The sequence below is a fragment of the Hemitrygon akajei genome, chromosome 3 (assembly GCF_048418815.1).
Source record: "Hemitrygon akajei chromosome 3, sHemAka1.3, whole genome shotgun sequence".
Lineage (NCBI taxonomy): Eukaryota > Metazoa > Chordata > Chondrichthyes > Myliobatiformes > Dasyatidae > Hemitrygon > Hemitrygon akajei.
In genome coordinates this window covers 141390878-141411004 of record NC_133126.1, presented here as the reverse complement: position 1 = coordinate 141411004, position 20127 = coordinate 141390878, and the positions used below count along the sequence as shown (strand labels likewise).

The 20127-nt window shown below is 40.7% G+C and overlaps 1 protein-coding gene across 2 annotated transcripts in view; it reads right to left on the bottom strand.

The window, feature by feature from the left end:
- Positions 1-20127, bottom strand: part of LOC140725466 (fatty acid CoA ligase Acsl3-like) — a 76450-nt gene that overhangs the window by 6995 nt on the left and 49328 nt on the right. For both annotated transcript variants that reach the window (XM_073040955.1, XM_073040957.1), the window contains 5 exons: positions 12454-12626; positions 8466-8540; positions 6020-6211; positions 4759-4873; positions 2204-2361 (listed from right to left, as the gene is read on the bottom strand). In XM_073040955.1, coding sequence (XP_072897056.1) covers positions 2204-2361; positions 4759-4873; positions 6020-6211; positions 8466-8540; positions 12454-12626 — 713 coding nt within the window. The remainder of the gene's footprint in view (positions 1-2203; positions 2362-4758; positions 4874-6019; positions 6212-8465; positions 8541-12453; positions 12627-20127) is intronic.

The window sequence follows — 20127 nt, the reverse complement described above, 5'->3', positions numbered from 1 at the left end:
ATGTTCCCATTATTCCCACTCTCTGCCTTCTGCCAATCAGCCATAGCTTTACCCATGTTAGAATCTTCCCTGTAATAAGTACTCTGGGCTTGCAGCTCATTAAGCAGCTTCATGTGTGGCACCTTGTCAAAGGCCTTCTGAAAATCCAAGAACACCTCAACTGATTCTCCTTTTTCTACCTATCTTGTTATTTCTTCAAAGAATTCCAACAGGTTTGTCAGGCCAGATTTTTCCTTGAGGAAACTATGCTGACTATGGCCTATTTTATCATGTGCTTCCAAGAAACCTGACACCACATCCTTAGTAATCAACTCCAACATCTTCCCAACCACTGAGGTCAGAGTAACTGGCCTATAATTTCCTTTCTTCTGCCTCTCTCCCTTCTTGGAATGACATATCCAATTTTTCAGTTTTCCAGAACCATTCCAGAATCTAGTGATTCTTAAAAGATTATTAATAATATCTTCATGAAACAGGGAAATCTCTTTTTTCCCCTTATTTGGGAGAGAGAGAGAGCCTGTGATATGTCAAATTACCGGGTGAACAAGTAGTCTTTGGGGTACTGCAAGTCTGTATCTTAACTGATGCTTTGCTGCACGCATGAGTGCTTGGTGGAGGGTATAGATACTTTTTCGCTGGGGGGGGTGTGTCATTGCTTTGCTGTGCTTATGTGTGGGAGGGAGAGTTGGGGGGGGACTTTGGGATTTTAACATTTAATTGTCATTCATTCTTTGGGGCACTCCTCTATTTTCATGGATGTTTGCGAAGAAAAAGTATTTCAGGATGTATATTGTATACATTTCTCTGACATTAAACATACCTATTGATCTCTTCAGCCACCTCTTTCAGAACCTGGGGTGCACACCATCTAGTCCAGGTGAATTATCTACTTTCAGACCTTTCAGTTTTCCAAAAACCTTCTCTCTAGTTATGGTAGCTTCACACACTTCATGACCCCTGGCACTTGGAACTTCCATTATACTGCTAGTGTCATGGACAATGAAGACTGATGCTAAATATTTATTCAGTTCACTTCACTTGCCATTTCATTCTCCCCCACTGCTACCTCTCCAACAAACCAATATCCACTCTCGCCTCTCTATTACACTTTATGTATCTGAAGAAACTTTTGGCATCCTCTTCAATATTATTGGCTAGCTTATTTTTGTATTCCATCTTTACATTCTTAATGACTTTTTAAGTTGCCGTCCATTGCTTTTTAAAAAGCTTTCCAATTCTCTAACTTCGCACTAAGTTTTGCTCTATTACATTCTCTCTCTTTGGCTTTTATGTTAGCTTTGACTTCTCTTGTTAGCCATGGCTGTGTCATCTTTACTTTAGAATACTTCTTTCTCTTTGGGATGAATATATCCTGTGCCTTCCAAACTGCTTCCAGAAATTCCAGCCATTGCTACTCTGCCATCATCCCCAACAGTGTTCTTTTCCAATTAATTCTGGCCAACTCCTCTCTCACGCCTCTGTAGTTCCCTTAATTTCACTGTAATACTGACATATTTGATTTTAGCCTCTCAAATTTCAGGGTGAATTTGATTGCATTATGATCACTTGCTGTAAAGGGTTCTTTTACCTTAAGCCCTCTAATCAATTCTGGTTTATTGAACAACACCCAAGCCAGAATAGCTGATCCTCTGGTGGGCTCAACCACAAGCTGCTCTAAAAAGCCATCTCATAGGCACTCTAGAAACTCCCCCTCCTGTAATCCAGCACCAATTTCATCTTCCTAATCAACCTGCATATTTAAGCCCTCCATGGCTTTTGCAATGTTACCCTTTTGACATGCATTTTTATCTCCTACTGTAATTTGTAGGCTACTATTTGGGGGTCTGTACACAACTCCCATCAGGGTCTTTTTACCCTTACAGTTCCTTAGCACTATCCCACAATGATTCAACATCTTCCAACCCTATGTCACTTCATTTCTAACGATTTGATTTCATTTTCTTTAAACCAACAGAGCAATGTTGCCCCCTCTGCCTCCCTGCTTGTTCTTTTGATACAATGTGTATCCTTGGACATTAAGCTCCCAACTATAAACTTCTTTCAGCCATGAAACCATATCTATTGTACTTGATCAATACAGTTGTAACTGTAGACTGTTCTAAGTAATCCATAACATCATGCTTGTGGATTAAATATGAACTGAATTCATTAGTAGGACAGTCTTTTTTCCTTTCAAGCTCACCAATTGCAGCAGCATCAGTAATCTCTCTCAGCACTTCTTTCTCCATTTCTGGGTGGTTACAAACCTCAGTCCAGCTTCCTATTACATTCTTGTGCTGAGCCAAAGTTAGCAGTTGTTTCTGATTGGGCACCACAAAACAGATGACATATGACTGATCACTAGGGAGAAAACAATTTGTGAATTAACTTTTGGTTGCTAAACATATATAGACATTAACATTTCAAGAAAATGTCCAAAGTGACAGTAATGCACAGTTTGAAAATTTTACCAGATACGGTTCTTCAAAATTTATACAGTAATTGCAGGGGTGCATTTTGCATGGAAAATGCCAGTTACTCTGAACCATTCTTTACCAGTGATTACTAAACTATCCCTGTAGTAAGGGCTGGAATTCTCAGAAATTAAGCTTCAATTGACTTATTTAAATTAGACAGATTTAATATATACCCTTAATTGTTTGTCGAAGTGCCTTAGTAGATTTTTATAGATCAAGTTCTTTTTAAAAAAGTATGATGCTTGATCCTGGTGAATGCTCCTCAATGTTGCTTGCTTCATCTGTTTTGCAGGTGGGGCTGTGTCTTAAACAGGCATCATTTGTTTTATTTACTTTAAATGTTCATGACCTTGAATTATGAGATGCATTTTCAGCACAAAATCCTATTAACCAAAAAATCAAGACCAAATTCCAACTATGTTACAAAAATTGAATTTCCAGAGATAATTTTAAAACCTGAAATATACCAATTCACGATTTAATTGTTCAAAGCATCAAAATGATATCCATTAATATACTTGACCTTAATAAGATTTTGCAATTGTTAGAAATTGCTGGACACAAACTGATAAAATCTTAAGTCACAAGAGAGAACACAAACATTTATCTAATTAACCTGAAAGAACATGAAACACATCGCACAAGGAACTGTAGCTTACAGTAGATGAATATCAGAGGGAATGAAATACTAGACAACAGAAAGGCAGAAAGAATGGCAATAAACATACAGTACCTTGTCAAAGCTCACAGCCCCCACAACTATTTTACTGTCTCATTTTCTAAATTTAAGATATATTGAAGTAGGATTTTTGAGGTAATCTACAAAACATTGTGCATCGTCAAATCAAAAGAAAAATTCCAAAACCTGTCAATTTACAAAAAATTAAAAACCAAAATTGTGAGGCTGAAAAAAGTATTCATCCCCTTTGCAATTACGGTACTATGCTAACTTTCCTCAGATGCAATACTCTATATTACCTTACCAACTCACCCAATTTGTTGATGTAGAAAATTTGTGGATTACCTGTTTTAATTAATAAGAATAAATGCCCTCTCTCTCTGTAAGGTCCAACAGTATGGTAGATTTTCAACAGACCAACCCAAAAGGAAGACAAAAGAAAAAATCTGACAGTAAAAATCTAATACTGTGCATCAGCCAGTACCATCCCTACTGTAAAGTATGGTGAAGGTAGCATCATGATATGGGGATGCTTTTCAGCACAAGGGACCAGAAATCTGGTCAGGACTGATGGGAAGATGAATGCTGCTAAATACAGAGAGATCCTGGATAAAAAACTGCTAGCCTTTGTTAGAAAGCTTAAATTGGGGAGGAAGTTAGCTTTTCAGCAGGACAACAACCCAAAGCACACTGCCAGAGCAATCATGGAGTGGCTTCTACTGAAGAATTTGGATGTCCTTGAATGGCCCAGAGTCTTGGGTTTAACCCAAGTGAACATCTCTGGCAAGACTTCAAGAATGCAGTCCATGGCTGCTCCTCAACTCACCTGACACAACTCGAGCAATTTTACAAGAAGGAATGGAAAAATCTTGCTCCATCACATTGTGCAAAGCTAATAGAGACTTGTCCAAAATGATCACTGGCCATAATAGCATTAAGGAGTAGTTCAGTTAAGTACTGAGTAAAGTGGAATGAATACTTTTGAAGTGCTGACATTTTAGTTTTTGAATGTTTAGTTTTTCATGCTTAACAATTTTCCCTGTTTTTTTGGGCTCTACTGTTGGGGGAAAAAACAAATGATTCACAAATAAAATTTCTTAGTTAAATACATCAAAATCCCTGGTTGTAATATTCATTTATGTGAACAAAGGGTCAGGGCTGAAATCATTTACAAAGCACTGTACTACAGGGTAAATAAAATCAATCTGACATTGCCAGATACAAGGGAAGAAATTCTTCAGCTTTACACTGGGAATTTTCAGAGGTTAGACATGGGAAAGAGACAAGCATTTGAAATGCTCTCTGTTCTCCCTGGTGTTTATCACCAAAGTGCAATCTATGCTTTTACCCGGAATTAATTTAATTACACTTAATTTTGGTCAAAAAAAATCCCTTCATAGACTGTTAGTTAAAGTCTGTCCAGAGCGTTATCGGCTCATCAGGCCGGTGTTGGTTTCCGTGGCGTGAAGTGACTGAGAGCACGAGAATTACCCCCCCCCCCCCACCTGCATAGGACGCCAGTCTATCGCGAGGTAATTTTATGTTTTAGATTCTGTAGAGCAACAGGTTATTCAGAAGGGTAGAAATATACACAAATCTCACCTGTTTGCATAGACACAGATATTATCTATTAATGGACTGTTCTTCAAAGCAGACTCCACCTTTCCCAAGGCAACATATTCCCCAGCTTGAAGCTTCACAAGATCTTTCTTACGATCTATAGAGAAGGTACAATTGCAGTTACAATTCTTGAAATTAAAGCATTCTGTTTAAAAAAATTCACAAATATTATCTTACAATGTCAATACAGATTTTACTCAAATTCAATCTGTAAAAAAATTGAGACTGCTTGTATATGAAGTAACTTGAAGATTATGAACTTAAAATTTTCAATTCTTGGAAATGTTATTAAATTAAGAATAATTACCAAATTTGGTTGTCAAGTACCTCAAATTAATATATATTCTGTCTGGTTTAAATAATCCTTTTTGAAAAGCAGTACATGTGCGTGGATTGGGCTGCCAGCAGCGGTAGTGGAGGTGGAAATGATAGGGTCTTTTAAGAGACTCCTGGATAGGTACATGGAGCTTAGAAAAATAGAGAGCTATGGGTAAGCCTAGGTAGTAAGGTAAGGACATGTTCGGCACAGCTTTGTGGGCCAAAGGGTCTGTATTGTGCTGTAGGTTTTCTATGTTTCTATATTTCTAAGAGATGTGCCTGGATGAGTAACATACATATCCCCATCACTGTGCACCATGCTGGAAAAAAATCAGGGGATGGGAAATAATAGTGTATAGGGATAACAGGAAAATACTATTCCAATGAAATTAAGATCATTAATAATCCTTTACTGTAAATTGTTACTGAGGGTAATGAATTAGGTCATATGTGAAACAAGACCAACGTCTTTGCACTAGACTTTTGCAGTAGATGCAAACTGCCAACAATGCTTTACAAGATTGCTTGTATTCCAACAGCTGCTTATCTGGCATTACGAAAAGAAAATTACGCCAATGTAGAAAAAAAAAATGATTAATTCCTGGGGGAAAACTGGAGAGACATATGGCAATGCTTCAGTAGAAACATTTAAGTTTCTCTTAAGGGCACAAGAATGATCTCATTAGGTTTAGTATTTGCTGTTGAAAGATACATTTTCCCAAGATTATAGTGACTTGTAATTGGCAATATCCCAAAGGCTAAACTTTGAGAGGAAAATAGCTTTTAAATAGTATTTAGAAATAGACTCCTCCTCAATTATACTTCTGTTGAATTCACACTTACCATTATCACAAAATTATAGGCTTTTCAATTCTAGTATTACTTAATGATTGAAATTTATATTCAGTTATCTACAGACACTAACCAATGACCTTAAGGCATCCATCGTTTTGAAATTCGCCTATATCCCCAGTACAGAACCAGGACTGCCCATCCTTATCCATAAAATAATCTTCCATTGTTTTGGATTTATTCTTGAAGTATCCCAAGGTAACATTTGGGCCACCAATAATAATCTCTCCTCTTGGATGAGGTTTGTCATAAACTGTATATCCACCTAGTTAATGAAATAGGAAAACAAAAAGGTGATGTATAGAGTTAACACTCAAACAGAAACATGCAAGGTATAACCAACTTTATCTGAAGCCTTGAAAATGTACAGAGACTTGTATTTGTGTGTTGCATATCCAGGTTAGCCATTGTAATACCTATTGAAGCTGACAACCGTCTCATGTAATCGGTCCTCTGGAAAAATCAGAATGGTAATCTATACATGGAGCCAAAAGAGATGATGGAGATGCTAACGGTATTTTATGCATCTGTGTCTACTCAGGAGATGGACACAAGAGTCTAGAGAGCAGCAAAGCAATGATTCTAAATAGATCACACAGGAGGTATTTGCTGTCTTGAGGCAAATTAGGGTAGATAAATCCTCAGGGCCTGACAAGGTGTTCCTCAGACTCTACGAGCGGCAAGTGTAGAATTGCCAGGGCCCCAGCAGAGATATTTAAATCATCCTTAGTGACAGGAGAGGTTCCTGAGGATTGGAGGATTACCAATGTTATTTCACTGTTCATGAACGGCTCTAAAAATAAATTAGGAGCAAGTGAGCTTGACATCAGTAGTGGGAAAGTTATTGGAAGGTACTCTGAGGGACTGGACGTACAAGTATTCGGATAGACATGGACAGTTTAAGGATATTTAGCGTGGCTTTGTGCATGGAAGGTCATGTCTAACCAATCTTAAGAGTTTTTCGAGTAAGCTACCAGGAAAGTTGTTGAAGGCAAGGCAGTGCATGTTATCCACATGGACTTTAGTAAGGGATTTGACACAGCATGGAAAGTTGTCAAGGTCCAGTCACTAGGCATTCAAGATGAGGTAGCAAATTACATTAAACATTGGCATTGTGGGAGAAGCCAGAGTGTTAGGAGATGGTTGGCTCTCTGACTGGAGGCCTGTGACTAGTGGAGTGTCACAGGTGATGGGTTTGTTGTTGCTTGTCATCTAAATCAGTGATCTGGATGACAATGTTGTAAACTGGATCTGTAATTTGCAGATGACACCATGATTGGGGATGTAGTGGACAGCGAGGAAGGCTATCATGACTTTGCAGTGGGATCTGGACCAACTTGGAAAAATGGGCTGAGAAATAGCAGATCAGATTTAATGCAGACAAGAGTGAGGTGTTGCACTTCGGTTGGACCAACCAGGGTAAGTCTTACACAGTGAATGGTATGATACTGAGGAGTGCAGTAGAACAAGGGGATCTGAGAATACAGGTCCATAATTCATTGAAAGTGGAGTCACAGGTAGATTCGTTCGTAAAGAAAATCAAAATATTCAGTACAGGAGATGGGATGCTATATTGAAGTTGTATGAGATGTTGGTGAGGCCCATTTTGAAGTATCATGGGCAGTTTTGGGTACCAACGTACAAGAAACATGTAAATAGGTTAAACAGTCTAAACAAAATTTTCAAGGATGTGGCTGGGACCAGAGCACCCAAGTTATAAGGAAAGATTGAATAGGTCAAGACTTTATTCTTTGGAATGTAAAAGATTGAGGGAAGATTTGAAAGAGGTATACAAAATTATCATGGATATATATAGGGTAAATGCAAGCAATGCCTAGAGGTTGAGTGGGACTACAACTAGAGGTCATGGGTTAAAGGTGAAAAGCTTAAGGGAAACATGAGAGGAAACTTCGTCACTCAGAGGGTTGTGAGTGTGTGGAATGAGAGGCCAGCAAAAGTGGTGCATGTAAGCTCAATTTCAACGCTTAAGTGAAGTTTGGATAGGTACATGGATGGATATGGAGGGCTATGCAGGTCGATGGGACTATGCAGTTTAAATAGTGCAGCACAGAATAAATGGGCTGAGGGGTCTATTTCTGTGCTGTACTTTTCTATGACTATTTACCATAAGGTTTTTTTTGGTGTTTGTTTTGAAACAGAGTGCAAGTGCCTGGAAAGTTCTGCTAGCTGAAGAGAAAGAAACGAGACAGCAGCCTTTAGGAAGCATTCAGACAAATAGACTAACAGGAAATAGAGGGATATGATCTTCTGCAGGAAGATCATTTAGTTTAGATTGAAATCATGGTTTGCACAGGCATTGTGAGCTGAAGGGTCTATTCCTGTGCTGTACTGTTGCAAGATGTCATAGGGAAGCTCTATAATGCAGCTATAAATTCAGAACAGAGACATTACCATTCTTCTGCAGAAAATTGTACTGGAATAAATCTGTTAAGAAATGGGAAATTAAGTATTTCACTTCTTACTAGACACTTCCATTTCAAGCAAATGACAGTGCTCACCTTCTTCCCAGTTTTTTAATGTAATTTCACAGCAGGGAAGTGGAGCTCCCACACGGCCAGTAGTGAAGTCAAATGCTAGAATCAACAAAAATTACTTGAATGAAACACCTCTAAAAGTTGTTAAAAGATTCTGAAGTACAGAAGTTTATAGAGAATTGAAAACACTTTGGCTTGCTATAGCTAGAATGAGTCAATGGAGCGACATTTAATGCTTTGCTTCCCCCATTCTCCATCCCCAGTGATCTAAACTGGGGTTTCAAGGGGCAGCCAAAGACTTAAAAAAAAAACCAGCTGGTATATTATAACCACAATATACCTGAGAAGGTTTTACTAGCTAATTTTCCACTGAAAGCCTGTCGGGGTACTTTATACGTACCGATTGAGGTTAATATTGTACACAATGGAATGAATGAGTTGAGCTAAATAAGCTTTTCTATTATGGATTTACTTTTGAGATGAAATTGTTTTTCTTTGGCTGTTTAGTACTTGGGTTAAAATCTTTCACCAAGGTGACATATTCCACAATCAACATTAATTAATGGATGAATTACCAGGTCAGATTTTCGTTGTGGGAAAGTACACAAGAAGGCTATCATTTATTCACATTACAATTAAAATATAGTAGATCATAGGCTTTGGATGATTGCAGTTGTGAAACAATATTAAAACGCATCTCATGTTTTAGGAATCACTTTAGCATAATTTATTGAGGAACTATTCATAGTAATAGAAGATTTTAATATTAGTTCTCTTCATATGCAATTCATTTTAAAACAACCAAAAGATCACGACGCTTCCATTTCAGCTAATTAAATGTTCCTTCCAGTGAAACAATGAAAATGAATTTACATTGTCCACTGGATAACGCACCAAATGAAACTCAAACCTACCTATTATCAAACTAATTTAAACCTTCCACCCACTGTATATACGTTTCAAATTGCAAAGATAGAAAACACAGATTTAGTAATAATATTTCCCATCAGTACTGCAGAAAAATACAACCACCTATTATAAAAAGGTGTAATAACATAACACTTAGGAATGATTAACAAGATTGGAAACCAACCACAAAAATCCACTGGAGGTTTTAAAAATAAATAACAAATAGAATTTAGACTTGTATGCAGATAAGGTCCTAAATGAGAGGTTGATGTGCAAAATTAAAACTTATGGGATTGGAGGAAACATTCTGGCATAGATTGAGAACTGGTTGCTAGAGCAAGAGTGAAGTGGACTTTTTACTGGATGGCAGGCCATGACTAAAGTTGCACTGTAGGAATCAGTGGTTAGCTTCCATTAAATCACATGGTATAGCAATTATTTTGTTAACAAATGAAACATTTAAGATTATGAAGGATACAAAGCCAAAGAGTGAAAGTTGGTGTGTGGAGAGGAATGTAGGGATGGATGGGAGGTGGATGAAGCGAGGCTGCAATGTGATTTAGAGAAGATGGGAGAGTAGGCAAATGCACAGCATCTGCAGTATGACATGAATAAGTGTGACATTATCCATTTTAGTTTGAAAAATGGAAAGACAAGTTACCTGAATAATTACAGAGTGAGAAAAGTGGTGGTGCAATGATACCTGGCAAACATTCTAGTGCACTAAACATTTAGAAAGGCAAATTATATGATGGCTTTCATTCCAAAATGTTTTTATTTTGAGAGCAAGGATGTTTTGCTGCAGCTGCATGGGGCCTTGGTGAGAAGTCGTTTGAAAATGTGAAAGCGTCATTTTGGTCTCCTCATCTGAAGATTTTCTTGTGAATGAAGTGTTTACAAGACAGACCCTGTTTACAAGACAGACCCTGAAGTGGCAGGAGAGATTGAGCTCGATAGGCCTATTTTCAGTGGAACAGAGAATCATGTGATCTCAAGTCTTCTGGAATATGCCGTTTAGACCAAGATTAGAAGAAATGTCTTGATCCTGAGTCTGCTAAAGCAATGGAATTCCCAATGGGGGAAGGTACAGTGGCCAAGTTAGCCACTATATTCAAGGCAGACCTATATATATTTCTTAATGCTAAGGAGACCAACGGATATGGGAGGGCAGCAGGAACAGGACATTGAAGTAGATAATCATAATGGAACAGGACCAAGTTGCCTACTCCTATTTTCTATGCTTTTTCATATCCAGGTTTCTCCAAGTACAAACCCACGAGCTGCAAAGTCTTCATTCACACCAGTCTACTTTCTATGGTATTAGAACATGGAAGTGGGTCTTTTGGGCTAACACATTCTTGCCAATCAGTGGCCAGCCAGTCATATTAATCTGATCCAGCACATGACACATATTCTTCGTGGCAGCAGGGATTCAAGAGGTTTGAATGCTGACAATGACTCTGCTTCTACCACTCTCTCAGGCAATGAGCTTCAGGTACTCATCATCCTTTGGGTGAAACTCAGTTTATACTTCAAGCTCAACAGAAGAAGCAAAAGCAGCAAACATTTGTGAATTGATTAAATCAGATAAGAACTAGTAGGGGCCCCCCTTCTCCATTCCCTTTTCCCTCTCTTACCTTATCTCCTTGTCTGGTCATCACTTCCTTCTGGTGCACCTTCCCCCTTTTCTTTCATCCACGGCCTTCTGTCCTCTCCTATCAGATTCCCTTTTCTCCAGCCCTGTATCTCTTTCACCAATTTTCCAGCTCTCTACTTCACCCCTCTCGGTTTCACCTACCACCATGTTTCTCCCTCCTCCCTCCCCACCTTTTAAATCTACTGATCTTTTTTTTTCCTCTTATCCTGCTGAAGGGTCTCGACCTGAAACTTCGACTGTACTCTTTCCCGTATATGCTGCCTGGTCTGCTGAGTTCCTCCAGCATTTTTGTGTGAAGCAAAAACTCAAATAGTTCAGAAATTCTGGAGATTTTGGTGAACATGACATATGCAACATGAAGACCAATTATGTTAATTGATAATCTTGATTCAGGAAGTTAAATGTTTCAAGAATTAACTGCCGTAATAAACCTGCATTACTTCATATTTAGATAAAAGTAAACTGTAATCAAAATGATTACATATAGCATTAATAAAATATCAATTCAAAAATATCAAAGATGTATCCGATACGGGAAAAAGTTTACAACCTGCCTTCAAAAAAAAATAGCTATAGGGATACAGTTTCTAATAACTTTTTTTGCCCTTTAGTATTCATCTACATATAGTAGTAATACACTTAGTTATTTATTGTTATTTATATTTGCATTTACACAGTTGTTCATTGATCCAGTTAACAGTTACTGTTCTAGAGATATGCCAAGTATGGCTGCAGAAAAAGAATCTCAGGGTTGTAAATGGTGACATGTACGTACTCTGATAAATTTTACTTTGAACTTTTTGAACTTTGTTAGAGATCATACTATAAAATGTCATGTTAAATATATTAAGAAAAAGATAAAAGGAATAAATGGCTTTAGTTTTATTTCAATAGAAGGTGGTCCTTAAGCCACCTTTTCCAAGTAAGTTCATTTCTAAAGGTTGAACACACAGATCCTTGAACATACCATTTCATTCAGAATTAGACAAGACTTGGTATGTCAGCAAGACTTGCGCAAATTTTGACAAATGTAGCATGAAGGGCAGTCTAACTAGTTGCTTCACCGTCTAAGTATGAAGAGTCCACTGCACAGGATCAGAAAAAGCAGCACTAAGTTGCAAACTCCATCATGGGCACTAGCCTCCCCAGCATTTGAGGACATATTCAAAAGATGATGCTTCATAAAGGTAGCATCTGTCATTAAGGACCCCCATCACCCTGGACATGCCCTCTTCTCATTAGTATCATCAAGGTCATGATACAGGAGCCTGAAGACACACAATCAACATTTTAGGAACAGTTATATATTTATTCTAATTTGTTTTTTGATTATGCATTGCAATGTACTCCTAACATAAAACGTAGCTCATGACATATGCCAGTGATATTAAACCAGATTTTGCTAGTACGACAGTTACAAAGTACATTTCCCAGGAGATGACTAACCATCACTAATAGTTCCGGCTCCACAGGTCTCTGTTAATCCATATCCTTGTCCAACAGGGCAGCAAAAGCAGATGTTCATGAATGTTTGTGTGGATGGTGATAATGGAGCACCACCACACAGAATGAGCCGGGTCTTTCCTCCTAGCAATAAACGTATTTTCCGGAAAATCAACCTGCAAAGGAAAATAATAATAGTTTAAATATGGCAGTTCCAGATGAATAATCAGTCAATGCAAATAATGTTAAACAACTTGAAATAATTAAATAGACTAGACTAGATAAATGACCAGTAGGAAATACAATTTGTATTGATACTATGGCTTGTAGCAGCAAAATCGCTATATATTTGAAAGTTATATTAAAATTGATACCAGAGAGATAGTAAAAGTATAAACATGAGAAAGTCTGCAAATACTGGAAATCCAAAGCAACATACACAAAACACAGGAGGAACTCAGCATGCCAGGCAGCATCTATGGAAAAAAAAGAGTAAACAATCGGCGTTTTGCACCAAGACAGTTCTTCAGGACGGAAATGGTTGCTCAACAGGATTTAAATATGACTATTGAATTCAGAAAAGATGGAACAAAATCAGTTTAAGTGATGGCAGTGTCAGGGGACCATGTTGAAGATGAATGAATGATCAAAATATAGAACAGGAAAAGGCTACAAAGAGGGTTTGTGAAATGATAATTCTGGGCAGCATACCAAATTCCTATAAACTTCTTTTATAATATATTTGATAATTTTAACACTGATTACTAATTATACATATTTGCATTAAATGGTGTAACATTTGCTATATTTTGTTAAGGAAATAGTTCCTTCGTACTACAACTGCTACCATCCCCCCCTCACCCTCCCGGTAAATTTTAGGCCAAATGGAGAATGACAATTTATGTTGCTACGTCCTTACAAATCGACAATGCTAAGCCACATGCATAACACCATAGTTTAAAGAAATTTACAGCACAGTGATTATTCCCATTCCACAAACACATTACAGCTAACTTGGAATCTTTTATTGAACTTAACGTATTTAATCCATATCAACTGGAGCAACTTCAGAGAGAATCAAATCCTCAAATGTCAAAATTCAGAGTAAAATTACCTTGTTAAGATAAAGAAACTTATGTACTGGTATCATATATCTTAAGAGTGACAGGAACAAATGTTTTAAAAACTTATTTTCAACAATATTTATTCCCTACAATTAAAACTTCCACAAGTGTCATTTGCATCCCAAGTAAAATGAATGAAATGAAATACTTTATTGTCACCAAACAATTGATACTACAGCGTACAATCAACACAGCGATATTTGCTTTTGCGCTTTGCACTCCCTGAAGCACAAATCGAAGTAAATATAACAAAAATTTAAATTATAAATTATAATTAGTGTTATGCCCTCGGCCCCCTCCTTTGTGAGAATCGCAAGAGCCCTAGTCAAAGGGGGGGTCAACTGACCCAAGAGGGGGAGAGACGTGCTGAATAGACACAGGAAATGGGAGAGAGAGAGAGGGAGACGTGCGGAAGACAACGTTCTCCCGAGAAGCAGAATAAAGCCGACATTGACTATTGTCTCATGGAGACCACGTGAAAAGCCCTCGGGCAAAGTGGGCTGGTTGAGAGAGAGATCGCATCACCTGCAACCTGATTGACACCTGCGATCCCGTGAAGAAGTATAAAGGAGGGTCTGAGGGGGGGACAACCCTCAGACGCACCAAGGAGACACCAAGGAAGCACGATACCGATTCCCGTGGGAGCGGGAAGCCATTTTGAAGGAAGCCACGTGCGTTAGGTTCCGAATTTTGAATCTGTGGCTGGACCTTGGAAGACCGCTTTTAACTAACAACGGGGAAGCCTGCTCCCCTGATTCCAAGGATTTGCTCTGTAAAGACAATGGGCAAGTGTTTATCCTTTCTCAACCATCTCTCTCTCTCCACAACGTGAAACCCCAGCGGTTCCCAAAAGGGAAAAGCCTGCAAACTTCTGAGTGACTCTTTATATTTCAATTGGACTCAGTATTATCCCCTAGACAACTATAGAGCTTATTTCTGATTGATTATTATTACACCGGTGTTTTAGATTGAGTTTTGACGATGTATATGATCTGAATGTTTTGTATTAACCATACGTTTGTGCCCCTTTTTGAATAAAACGTTTGAAAATAGTAGCATCCGACTCAGCTGATCCAGCTATCTTTGCTGGTAAGTTACCTGGTTACGAGGTTACGTAACATTAGAAAATAGAAAAGGGAAAGTAAGGCAGTGCAATTCAGGTCCAAATATTTGGAAGGTACGGCCCAGATCCGGGTTAGGATCCGTTCAGCAGTCTTATCACAGTTGGAAAGTACACAGTGAGTACACAGCCTTGTGGGGCACCGGTGCTCAGAGTGATTGTAGAGGAGAGCTTGTCCCCTATTTTTACAGCCTAGGTCCTGTCTGTGAGGAAGTTGAAGATCCAGCTGCAGATCTGAGTGCTAAGACCCAGGTTCTGGAGCTTAGGAATCAGTTTATTTGGAATGATGGTATTAAAGGCAGAGCTGTAGTCAATGAAAAGGAGCCTTACATATGTGTCTTTATTCTCCAAGTGTTCTAAGGAGGAATGTAGTGCCAAAGGGATGGCATCTGCTGTTGACCTGTTGCTCCGGTAGGCGAATTGCAAAGCGTCGAGTTTGACCAGTAGGCTATGGTGTTATGATACCAGCCCCCTCCTTTGTGAGAATCGCAAGAGCCCTAGTGAAGGGGGGGGGTCAATGACCCAAGAGAAGAGAGAGACGTGCTGAATAGACACAGGAAATGGGAGAGAGAGAGAGACGTGCTGAATACCGCATTCCACCGGGATGCAGAATAAGGCGACCTTGACTATTGTCTCATGAAGACCACGTGTAAAGCCCTCGGGCAAAGTGGGCTGGTTGAGAGGGAGATTGACACCTGAGATCCCATGAGGAAGTATAAAGGAGGGTCTGGGGGGGGGGGGACCCCTTCAGACGCACCAAGGAGACACGACAGCGATCCCGTCGTAGCGGGAAGCCATTTTGAAGGAAGCCACGTGCGTTAGATTCCGAATCGGGAGTCTGTGGCTGGAATCACGGAAAATCGCTTTTAACTAACAACAGGAAAGCCTGCTCCCCTGATTCCACGGCTTTGCTTCATAAGGACCCGGGCAAGTGTTCCTTTTCTCACCAATCTCTCTCTCTCTCTCCAACACGGGAAACCCAGCGGTTCCCAAAAGGCTGAAGCCTGCAGACTTTTGAATGACTGTTATATTTCCAAATGGACAAGATATTATCCCCAGACAACGATAGAGCTTATTTCTGATTGATTATTACTATTCCTGCGCTTTAGATTGAGTATTGATGACGTATGTTATCTGAATGTTTGTATTAACCTTACTTTTGTGCCCCTTTATAAATAAAAACGTTTAAAAATGGTACCATCAGACTTCAGTGAACCTCTCTATCTTTGCTGGTAAGTGATCCAGTTACGGGATACGTAACAACGTGGGGGCCTCGTCTCGAGATTTGAAACCAAATTGGGAGGGCAGTGAATTGGGTTTGTAAGTCAAAAAAAAAATTTAAAAAATTTGGATCTGGTACGCGGGTAGCCAGACGGGAAACCAGCAAAGATGGACGTGGATGAATTTATGAAAAACCCGAGTGTGGAGGCGCTAGAGGCGGCCACCAAATCAGACTTGTTAAATTTGGCGAAGGGATTGGATCTCGCAGAAGTGAGGTCGTCCATGAAAAAGCAGGAGGTGCGAGGGGCCATAACTCGGTATTACATTGGGAAGAAAGTGTTCGAAGCTGAGGTCTTGGAAAATATCCCTGAAAAAGTACCAGCGAGTGGGATGGATCAGCTAGAGTTGGAGAAATTAAGGTTGGAACATGAATTTAAAATGAAGCAGCTGGAAGCGGCTGAGAGAGAGAAAGAACGGGCTGAGAGAGAGAAAGAACGGGAGCAGGAGCTCCAACTAAAGGGGTTAGAGGTGGAAAAAGAGCAGGACCAAGCTGAAAAGCAAAGACAGCATGAAATTCAGCTAAAAGAGCTAGAAGTAGCCGAGAACGAGAGGGAACGAGCCGAGAACGAGAGAGAATGAGCGGAAAAGCAAAGAGAGTATGAAGAGAGACGAGAACAGAGGGAACATGACTTGGAGATGGAGAAGTTAAAGAAAGAGCGAAGAGATCTAGGGTTAGATCGAGACGAGAGGTTTAATGTTAGTCAGGAGTTGAGGGTAGTACCTCCATTCGAAGAGTCGGATGTTGATAGTTATTTCTTGCTTTTTGAAAAGGTGGCAGTAAATCAAAAGTGGCCCAAAGAGCAGTGGGTGGCGTTGTTACAAAGTGTGTTAAAGGGGAAGGCACAACGAGCATATGCGGCCTTGGCCGTCGAGGAAGGGGAAGCGGAGAATTATGCCAAAGTAAAAGAGGCCATTCTCCGGAGTTACGAGCTAGTACCTGAAGCTTATAGACAAAGGTTCAGAAATTTACGGAAAGGGTGGAATCAAACGTATACTGAGCTAGCCTATGAAAAGGGTGTGCTCTTGGACCATTGGTGCACCGCGGAACAGGTGGACGGGGATTATGGGCATATCAGGGAGTTATTTCTGATTGAGAAATTAAAAGGGTGTGTTCCGGAGGAGATCCGGGTGTATTTGAATGAGAAGGCGAATAAGTCCATCTCAGAAGTTGCTAGGTTCGCAGATGAATATGCTCTAACCCACAGGATAAAGTTTTCCTCGCCAAAAGGTTACCCGAGAGACCGTCGGAACGGTAGGGAAAGTCCGCCGGCTGAGGCAGAGGTCCCGCCGGGAGCTAGTGGTAGGGTTGAGGGGGAAAGGCCAGGCGGCCCGAGATTTCCGGGCTTGACCTGTTTTAATTGTGGGAAGGGAGGACATATTGCCTCTAGGTGCTTTGCTCCGAGAAAGGAGCCAGAAAAAGGGAGAGCAGCGGTCCCTATCGGGTGTGCCGTGGTAATCAGTAAATCGACGAGAGAGCCCCGGGTAGACAGAGTACGGGAAGGGTCAGAGACTTGGCTGTCACCCAGAACCGTGTCCATGAAGGGGGGAGACCCACCCATTCCCGTCCAAATCTGGCGAGACACCGGGGCGGAGCTGTCGTTGATCCGCCGTGAGATACTAGATTTCGGTCGGAGAAGGGGAATGGTCGCCGTGAAGGGGATAGGTACAAGAATAGAAATAGTGCCCCTACATCAAGTAATTATGGATTGTGAGCTGGTATCTGGACCAGTCGAAATAGGGGTGCCATCAGAATTCCCGAGAACTGACGCGGACGTCCTCCTCGGAAATGATTTAGCCGGGGGGCAGGTTTGGACAAGGCTCAAACAGCCTGTGAGGATTGCAGCCCCGCCCCTCGCATCTCCAGTCTGTACCACAGGCGCGAGCATTCGCAGCCTGTTGAGAAAGGCAGCTGAGAAAGCGAGCAGTTTAAATCTGGCCAGTATTGATTTGGCCGAGACGGTCCTACCGACCCTGTACCACGAGGGTTCTGAGGGTGGTAAACTGAAGAGTAGTAAAGTGAAAGGGGTTAAGGGAGAGGAGCAAGATCTGCCCTTAGCGAAGAGAAAGGTCCTAGAGGTAGGAAATAAAGATGAGAAACGGAAAAAGCTGTTAAAAGGTCCAGAGTTGGACATGGATGATCTGTCGGGGGTGGCAGCCCTGTTTGAAGAAGTTGAGAGTTATCAAGGTGTTCCCGATAATGAGATGAAGGCAGTCCTAGATGAAAAGGATGCCATTACCTTGGAGAGGTCTGCTGGGTTGGCAGACGAGGTTGTTTCAGCCCGCGGGGTTGAGTTTACTCCGGAAGGGAGTTGCCCAGAGAGGAACTGGGAGGATCAGGGGAATTTAGAATTTGAAAAGGGTACAGGTATTGAAAGCCTGGAAGAGGCAGATGTCCTGTTTGAGTGTGTCCAAGATGTGGATGCACGTGGTACTGAACCTAGTAATGGAGCTCAGAAAAAGTCTGAGGTATTTGATTCAGTTGAAAAGGAATGCAGTCCCTGTGGGTCAGATGGACTGGATTCAGTGAAGACAGGGTTAATCCTGGTAATTGGGGGAAGGGAGGGTTCCCAGGTGTTGGTACGCGAAGGGGTGGTGAGCCTTAAAGTGGAACTCGACCAAGGGGGAATAAACATTATTATTGAAGGGAACGGGAAGTTTGTAGTTCCCAAATCGAATGAAGAAAATTTAAAGTTTAGATTGGTGTCAGAAGAAGCAACCAAGCTACAGAAACGAGGGCTTGGTAACGCGGTGCCTGCGCATCGATTACAGGTTGATTTGGAATGTAAAGGTGCCCCACACGCTGTTGTTATTCAAGAGAGCGCTGTGAAAAAGCCAAAATTTAAATGTGGCCTGAGGGAAAGGTTCGAACTGAAACCCATCAGTCCTGACAAAAGGGCTAGCCACCTGGGTAAAATTACAGAATTGGGTGGAAATGGTCTAAGTGGTGTTGATAAGATGACCCCGATGAACGAGACAGGCAGGAGTTCACCACGCCAAATTACTCAAGTTCCCCACGGGGGGACTCACCGAAAAAGAGGTGACGGTTAATGGGGATGCCATTTTTAAACAGCAAAGCAGGTTGTACGGGGTTGCGCCAACGCCTGTGAATAATAAAGACAGCCCCTTTGGAGACCTGCCGGTGAAGTGAAACGACCGAAACGATTAGTATTCGCATAAACTTTTGTAGATGCACCTAAGCTAAGATCACACCTCCTTAGTTTTGTTGCTGAAGAAAATAAATAAATAAATAGGTGGTTATTGAATTGAAGTCTGATGCTACAAGATTTTTAGTACGGTACGCGATGTTAAGATATTAAAGAAAGGGACACTGTAATCGTTAACTGTTTAGATACTGACTTGAATGTATAACAGTAGTACTCTGTGAAAAGAAAAGCTTGTGTATTGTGGTAGATTCAAAAATCCTGTAAGACTCTATACCACTGTTTTTAACCGCTGGTAAAAAACGTTTAAGAGAGGAGGTGTTATGATACCAGCCCCCTCCTTTGTGAGAATCCAAAGAGCCCTAGTGAAGGGGGGGGTCAATGACCCAAGAGAAGAGAGAGACGTGCTGAATAGACACAGGAAATGGGAGAGAGAGAGACATGCTGAATACCGCATTCCACCGGGATGCAGAATAAGGCGACCTTGACTATTGTCTCATGAAGACCAGGTGTAAAGCCCTCGGGCAAAGTGGGCTGGTTGAGAGGGAGATTGACACCTGCGATCCCGTGAGGAAGTATAAAGGAGGGTCTGGGGGGGGACCCCTTCAGACGCACCAAGGAGACACGATAGCGATCCCGTCGTAGCGGGAAGCCATTTTGAAGGAAGCCACGTGCGTTAGATTCCGAATCAGGAGTCTGTGGCTGGAATCACGGAAAATCGCTTTTAACTAACAACAGGAAAGCCTGCTCCCCTGATTCCACGGCTTTGCTTCATAAGGACCCGGGCAAGTGTTCCTTTTCTCACCAATCTCTCTCTCTCTCTCCAACACGGGAAACCCAGTGGTTCCCAAAAGGCTGAAGCCTGCAGACTTTTGAATGACTGTTATATTTCCAAATGGACAAGATATTATCCCCTAGACAACGATAGAGCTTATTTCTGATTGATTATTACTATACCTGCGCTTTAGATTGAGTATTGATGACGTATGTT